The sequence below is a fragment of the Cynoglossus semilaevis genome, chromosome 12 (genome assembly GCF_000523025.1).
Source record: "Cynoglossus semilaevis isolate Cse_v1.0 chromosome 12, Cse_v1.0, whole genome shotgun sequence".
Classification (NCBI taxonomy): Eukaryota; Metazoa; Chordata; class Actinopteri; order Pleuronectiformes; family Cynoglossidae; genus Cynoglossus; species Cynoglossus semilaevis.
In genome coordinates, this window is record NC_024318.1 from 10,355,668 (window position 1) to 10,362,840 (window position 7,173).

Sequence of the window (7,173 nt, forward strand, 5' to 3'; positions counted from 1 at the left end):
TTAGTTTGGTTAAATACATTTTTACCATTTACTGTAAAAATAGCATATGTTATTGATAGGATATTGTTTTTTTACACTTCATCAATGGGAAAGTAAATATAGTAGGTGATATAAAAAAATTCAATGTCCTTATTTCTCTATCTGTTGCTGTGTTCGGCAGTGCATGATGTTTCTCCAGTTGTCTTCCAGCATGTTCCATGTTTGATCATCTGCCCTGCATGTATTAATGTGATAAGTTGTGTGCATAGACTCAAGTCAAGTCTCATGGTTTTGTTTTATTTGTGCACACGTCACATCCTAAACTCATTCAAACGTCAAGTTTTTTCTTCGTCTAAATGTAAAGCCTTAAATGACATAAACAATGTCTAAAATGTAAAAACCAGGACAAGAAAAGTATTTTATATTTGTGGCTACTCGCAAAATCGCTTTTATAAAAGTGAAAATGCTAGTTTCTATTTTTCAGATTTTAGTGAAAGCCTCTTACAGGGGCACGCAAAATCCGGTAACGGAACCAATTGTTTTTGTTTGTTGCAGCGGTCGGTATATACAGACGCACACTGAAATGTAAATAAGTTGTAGGAACCCTAGAATGAGAACACGCTTTTGTTAAAAAATACTGTTTTGAAACACTTAATTTTTTAGGTTAAGTTTCTGTTATCGTTAAGAAAAAAGTGTTTGTTTCAAAAACTGGTAAAACTTCTTTTTATCCTGCTTTAATCAGTGAAGTGATGAATTCGAAAAATATTTGTGAAATGTCCTCAGAGCACAAGGTAAACAAAAATAATAAATGCTAAAACTAGCGTGTTATTGAAGTACGAAAATAAATGTCCAGCTTAACTGCTGGCGATCATCTAATTTCGTTAGATTAAAAGTAAAAGTTCAGTTGTGTTTTGATAAATTGTCATTTACGAGGAAGAATTTAGATGCTTCATCAGGGTTTATCATTTAATTTCCTTCGAGCTTTTAAATTAAATTCTCTGTCTAGCTCCAGGAGTGAAGACTTCTTCATTCTCGTTTCTCATACCATCTAGTTTCCCAGGTCCAGGATTTAAAAAACAATCGACTGTTGTCATCAAACCTTAACTGCCTGCGGGAGGCGGGGGGTGTTGGAGGGCACGGGAGGGGAGTTTAGTTGTTCCCGTCAGGGTCAGAGTCTGTGTGCGTGTGCGTGTGTATGTGAGGTATGTACTCCGGTCCACAGGAAATTAAGCTTTCAGGGATTTTTTTTTAAATTATTAATTAAGACAGTTTCTGTCCGTGGTCTTATACATAATCTCAGTAGTTAATATAGATATCATATATATTTAGAAAGAGGAAAAACTTTATTATTAACATAAATATATAGCACAGGACAAAGATACTTAGGTGATTTAAAGTTCGCTCACCTAAAGGTAGTAATTGTTGCGTTCAATACTACTACAGTATTTTTTTAATGAAACCAGAAGGCTGTCAAATGTTCAACCACATTTGGATAATAAAGTCAAAACATGATGCTTTAATAGAATATATACATATACTATACATCATACATTTTTTACTACAGCCATCATATCTGTGGCTCAAGAAACAGTGTTACGACATACTGTATGTATCTTTAGTTCTTTTACAGTGATGGATTCTCACTTAAACTGTGATGATGTTGCACAATACTTGGAATACTATTTCGATCATGCACGGTGGTAGAAACAATAATCTTCATTGGACACAATGTTCTTTTTGTTTCTCTGTTCCTTCTGACTCAAAGACCTCAGCAGTGCTGTGTGTTGAAAATGACCAGATTTCCCCATATAAACCCTCACCAATGTGTCATTTCTTCTTTTTCTTAAATGTATTTTACCGTGCAATTTAAGCTCCACTGATTTGTTGATTGGACGGGTTTTAAAAGCATCAAATCGTTTCTAATCACCAGGATGGTGCAGACCAGCTGTCAGGGAGAGGTTTCTCAGCTCGTCGCCACAAAAGAGGTGAAACCGAAATGAGTGGGAACTGTCAGTATCCTGGAGCTCTTCATGCTGGACCCTGTCTCCATGGAGACCCAGACCACAACAAAAAGCCATCCTTCCTCACAGAACATCTGACATCTCCTGCGACAGAAAAGCCCCTTCATCATGCACCATTTATCTCCCATCAGTTATTAAAAGTAATGGCACATTGTACTTTTCCTTTCACACATGTCTAATTATCTTTGCAGGGTTCTCCCTTCATACCCTCAAGAAAGCATTTGTGAATGTGCACAATTTCTGCTAATTAAATGTTTGCACCCAACTCTTGAGTGTTTTGCTCTCAGGCTTTAGCAGCTCTTAAGTTCTTGCCCATCCTTTGTGATGAAACAATTTCCTCTTAGTTACAGATCAGAGTGTCTGGACAGAAGGCTAGTCTTGGGATCAGTATTGCTGGTGGGAAAGGCTCTCTGCCGTACAAAGACCATGATGAGGTAGGTGCTGGTATGGGTGAAAAAAAAAACGTGTGCACAAAACACTGTATTTATGTGTTTTTTCATATTTTTTTCTTTCCTTTCAGGGCATTTTTATCTCCCGTGTTAGAAAAGGGGGGCCATCAGAAAAAGCAGGGATCCACGTTGGAGACAGATTACTGGAGGTGTGTTCCTCTCACATCATTTATTTTTATTCAACCATCGTTTGAAAAAACAGCCAAATATTGTTGGACAAAAAAGAAGCAGTTTCCTCCAGCTGTTGTTCCTCTTGTGACCAATGGAGGGCATTACACGACCAGCATGGGGCTATTGGGCTGACAAGAGTCTGACCAACAGAAAACCAAATCACAATCTGTTTCTGAATCACCAGAGCGAAATAAATCGTTTCGGTGTCTCTAATGAGAGGACGCAAACATCCTGTTCCTCCGTGTGCAGTCTCCGGCTCATTCACATGCATTTACTCGTCTTCTCCTTGTATACAAAGATATTTAGAAACCTGTTGGTTGCTTGTGTTTTTCAGCCATTGTTTCTAAAACAAAAGGTCAAATGACCAATTCTTAGTGTTTCTCTGGCATAATTGTGTTTGTTTTTTTAGAAATAGACTCCAATGAAGTTGGAGCACAGGCTAATTGAAACCAAAATGGTCCTATATAATTTGTAGCTTGACTTACTTAAATTTAGATACAAAAAATACCGTTCTGAACCATTCACTACTATATGCTACCATAACATACAAACAACCATTCACATTCACATTTATACCTATGATCTTTTAGTTATTGACCTACTGTAATCTTACACACCAAGAAACCATACAAACCCCAGTTACGACTGGAATCAAACCAGTGATCTTTTTTTGCTGAGGGACCAGAGCACCAACCGGCCCAGCCCTGGTCTAGCTGGAACATAATACAAACAAATGTGGCTTCAAATAGAAACTTTGTTTTTGTCTTCACTGATAATAGGACCAATTGCTCTCTCTTTTTTTCCAAACCATCTGTTGCATCACAAAGAGAAAAATCAAAGCAGCCACAGGTGGTTCATCAGCTACAGAGAGAAAACAGAAAAAAAATATCAATTTGACATTTGTTCCACTTTGTTAACCCAGTTGCTTCATAATAATTAGTGTTCTCAAATCTGCTCTTACTCTCTGTGTGTGTGTGTGATTTAACTTCACTTCTGTTGAATTACAAATCATTTTGTCAGTGAAAATCAGTTTGTCTTTTAGCATCCCAAACAAAAGAAGATGTGTCTAACCTACTGACTGAATTATTTTTCATTCTGTTATAATATCACCCCTGTTTGTCCAGGTCAATGGGCTCAGCATGCTGGGTGCGACCCACCATGAGGCAGTCAGCACGCTCAGGAATGCTGGGAGCTGTATCAAGATGAAAGTCCTCCGGGAGAGGATGATGCTGCCTACAGATGAACCCCAGGATCCCGGAGATATGATTGATGGTGTGGATTTACCACAGCTGTGCGGAGTCCAGAGGAGCAAACAGTCCAGGGTAGACGCTGCCCCTGACTGTTTGCCCAGGAAGATTGAGGCAGTTCTCTGCAATGGCAGCAGCACTGTAAGTTGTTTACTGCAATCTCAACACTATTTACTGGTTAAATTTCACCATTGTTCCAAAGGCACTCTGAGCCACTTGTTTGCAGAACAGAAATGCAAACTCACTCGAATCAGATAAATTCATCCGTCTTTGTTTTCGCTTCAGTCTGACCTGGAGGCAGCGGCAACAACAAAGGACTCACATTTGGTCAGAAAGCACATGATGACAGTAAGAAATCACAATCAAATATACCATAACAATAAGACGCAATCATGCAGCTCCATTCAGGGTGTCAAACACTGATCCACACAAGAGACAAACATCAACACAAACACATGGCATGACATGGTTTTTGATTTTGTTTGCCATCTTTTTTTATCTATTTTTTATGCACCTGCTCTTTGATGATTTGTATTCTTCTTTCAGTCCTGTTTGTCTGTTTGTGGCTCTCAGATCCCACGGATCATCCTCACTCATCCCTCTGTCTCTGATGAAGATGTAGAGCTCTTGACGCAGAGCAGTAGCAGCAGAGAGCTGCCACACAACTCTGACATTCCTGACAGACACGTAAACCCTGATTGTTTCGATTGTGCTTTCTACCCACCTTGACCACCACGTCTGGGAACACTGGTAAAGGATGCAGACTGCTATTATTACCTCCATCTTTGTGCTTTTACATACTGAAGAATTTCATTCATTCTGCAGAGAGACCAGTGTCATACAACTCTCTTTTCAGTGTTTCTAAAGGTTTTTGTTTGTCATATCCAAAGGCTGACGATGCTAGTGAAGGATGTGGACAACGTAGAGATCATGCAGCACAATTAATCTATTTTCACTGGAAATCTGCAGTTTTTTCGTTACTGTCACATTGCTTTTAATGGAAGTGGAGTTCATTATTGCTCTGTTGTGAACAGTCATCCCACCACCGAGTGGTTCCGGCTACCTGTGCCCCACAGCAATCTGCCTTACTGTAAGATGTTGATGTTGAGGTTTTGCCTCCGAAAGGTGTGAGGTCTGAAAACATTTTCACTGTCGGCTTCGAGATAAAATGCCACACGGTTTAACAGACAGAGCAGCAGGAGGTGGAATCCTTCAGAATCCTGCGAAAGACTGACCTCAGCTTCGCATCCTCCTATCTGCTGCACGGGCTGACTTCAAGGACATGGGATTATACACACACTGTGTGTGCATCAAAGTTTGTGGAAAATAATAAAAGCACCCCAAAATGTACAGAGCATAGATGTCAACACTTTGTGTGTAACTTTGAAGTACTTTAGACACTTCTAGCATCTGTGTGGTGTTCACCCTCTCAGTAGAGGAAACTCTGTTGGTTCAAGTGGTTTTCTCTTCAGTGGAAGACAAGCTGTATGATACGGATGTGATGGTAAAAGATAAACTCTGCACAAGGGGTGCATCACTAAATAAAAAAGAAGAATAACGAATCATTAATACTTTGATCTTCAATGGCTTTTCATTCATTTTCATAATATCTAGCTATTTTCACGACCTGACAAATGTAGCCTTAACTCTAACGGAGTCATGTGTCCAGTCCAGATTGTTACTGACCATATTTTTGGCGTTTTTCTCTCTTTTACTCCTTTCCAAGAATGCTCATGGCAGCAGAACTTCCATTTAAACTTTTACAATGAGGCTTCGTCAAACTCTGACACCAGAAACCTTTCTCAGTGTCTGCATTAGATCCTGGTTTTATTTCAGCAATTTTCTCCAGTCGCATTCAGAAACTTTTTGTCAGATGGAGATATTTTTGTCCTACAGCTTCAATGTCTATCTTGAACTTTCTTGAAGTTTTTTTGTTTTGTTGCTTTTTTAACACAATTCTGGATGAATATTAGTTCACCACTGGGGTATTCTAAGTTATATCTAGTAGCACTTCCCCCATTTAATCAGAATGGTTGTTTATTGTCAAATACATTAACATATACAGTGCATTTTACTTGTTTTTTTATTGCATAATAATAAAAATGACTAGGAATCATAATGCATAAATTATAAAATAATATACACATGGTTAAAACAAAATGGAAAATATACCACCCAGAGGGATGGCATCACATAAAGGAATTATTACATGTGTTATGAATACATTTATTTAGAACATTTTTCTCACTTATGCCACAGGCTGTTAGTTCTCCTAATGGCTGTGTGGTTGGGATAAATATTATGCTTAGAAATGTAATTATTCCACTAAAGTCTGCCACAGGAAGTTAAATGTGATAAACACAAAGAAGAGGAAATCTCTAGCCCTTCACCCACGAAAAAAAAGTTTGTCTATTTTAAGTGTATTCAGATCTGTCAATGTCAAATGTATATAAAAATACTGCACCACAGGACAGAAGTTGTGATTTGGTTTTGTGATCTCTTTGTTGCGATGAAACTTACGGGGGGCAGAAACTTTTGATGGATGGTTGACATTCTAAATATTTGATAGGAATTATTTATTTATATGCCTTCAAAGCTGTGTAGGCCATGTATTTAGTGAAGCACGTCAAACGTCCCTTTGTTTTTGTCAGTGGATTTCTATTAGTGATAGACACAGTGGTCGGTGGAAGCTGAAGGTTGGAAACTGACAGGCTTTAGTTTCAGGATGGAATCTTCTCTGATGTTTAACTTAGGTTTCCTCAGCAGGTCGTCTCCTTTCTCTGGTCACTAACTGACCTCTAAGAAAACTACCTGACGTGTGCTGTGCTTCCTACTGACTGACAAAGTCACGGAGAAATATCGCTGCTGATTGCTGCATCTGCTTGGACTGTGGATTTTAATGGGAAGGAAACAAAATTACACAAAAACGTGGAAACAAGATTTGTTGGAAAATTCCTAGAAAGTTTTATTAGCTGCAGTGAACATAAGAAATAATATTTGATAACTTCTGTTAGATTTTCATAAGCCAAGGGTGTAGCATGTAGAAAATGGTTCAAGAAAATTACTTAGAAATAAATGTTAAATAAATAAATAAATAAATAAATAATGTTACATACTATTAATAATATACTACATAATGGCTTCTGCAATAAATAAATAAATACATATATATGAAACTTTTTGCATTAATGTATAAAAGTTATACCTGTGGGTTCACTATATGTACTTCAATTTCCTTCCACAGTCCAATAATATAAGATTAGGTGAACTGTGCATCGACGATATAGCACTTTTTCTTTGAAGGGT

The 7,173-nt window shown here is 38.0% G+C and overlaps 1 protein-coding gene across 4 annotated transcripts; it reads left to right on the forward strand.

Moving 5' to 3' along the window:
- The first annotated feature begins 108 nt into the window (after positions 1-108).
- LOC103387421 (disks large homolog 3-like) lies at positions 109-6,848 on the forward strand. 4 transcript variants are annotated; one of them, XM_025060792.1, is made up of 8 exons: positions 109-770; positions 1,040-1,181; positions 1,910-2,140; positions 2,345-2,434; positions 2,521-2,598; positions 3,745-4,008; positions 4,153-4,215; positions 4,414-6,848. In XM_025060792.1, the coding sequence occupies exons 3-8, from the start codon at positions 1,976-1,978 to the stop codon at positions 4,594-4,596; spliced, it is 843 nt and encodes a 280-aa protein (XP_024916560.1). In that variant the 5' UTR covers positions 109-770; positions 1,040-1,181; positions 1,910-1,975; the 3' UTR covers positions 4,597-6,848. The 4 variants fall into 4 exon arrangements, with proteins under 4 accessions (XP_024916560.1, XP_008320275.1, XP_016893008.1 ...); XM_008322053.3 differs by lacking the exon at positions 1,040-1,181 and having other exon boundaries at positions 4,414-4,617; positions 4,758-4,789; XM_017037519.2 differs by lacking the exon at positions 1,040-1,181 and having other exon boundaries at positions 4,441-6,846.
- The last annotated feature ends 325 nt before the right edge of the window (positions 6,849-7,173 follow it).

Coding starts and splice junctions, on each gene's coding strand:
- LOC103387421 (XM_008322053.3), top strand. CDS start 729: ATGAATTCGAAAAATATTTGTGAAATGTCCTCAGAGCACAAG. Junction 771..1,909: donor AAATGTCCTCAGAGCACAAG/GTAAACAAAAAT, acceptor TCTAATCACCAG/GATGGTGCAGACCAGCTGTC. Junction 2,141..2,344: donor TCTCCCATCAGTTATTAAAA/GTAATGGCACAT, acceptor ATTTCCTCTTAG/TTACAGATCAGAGTGTCTGG.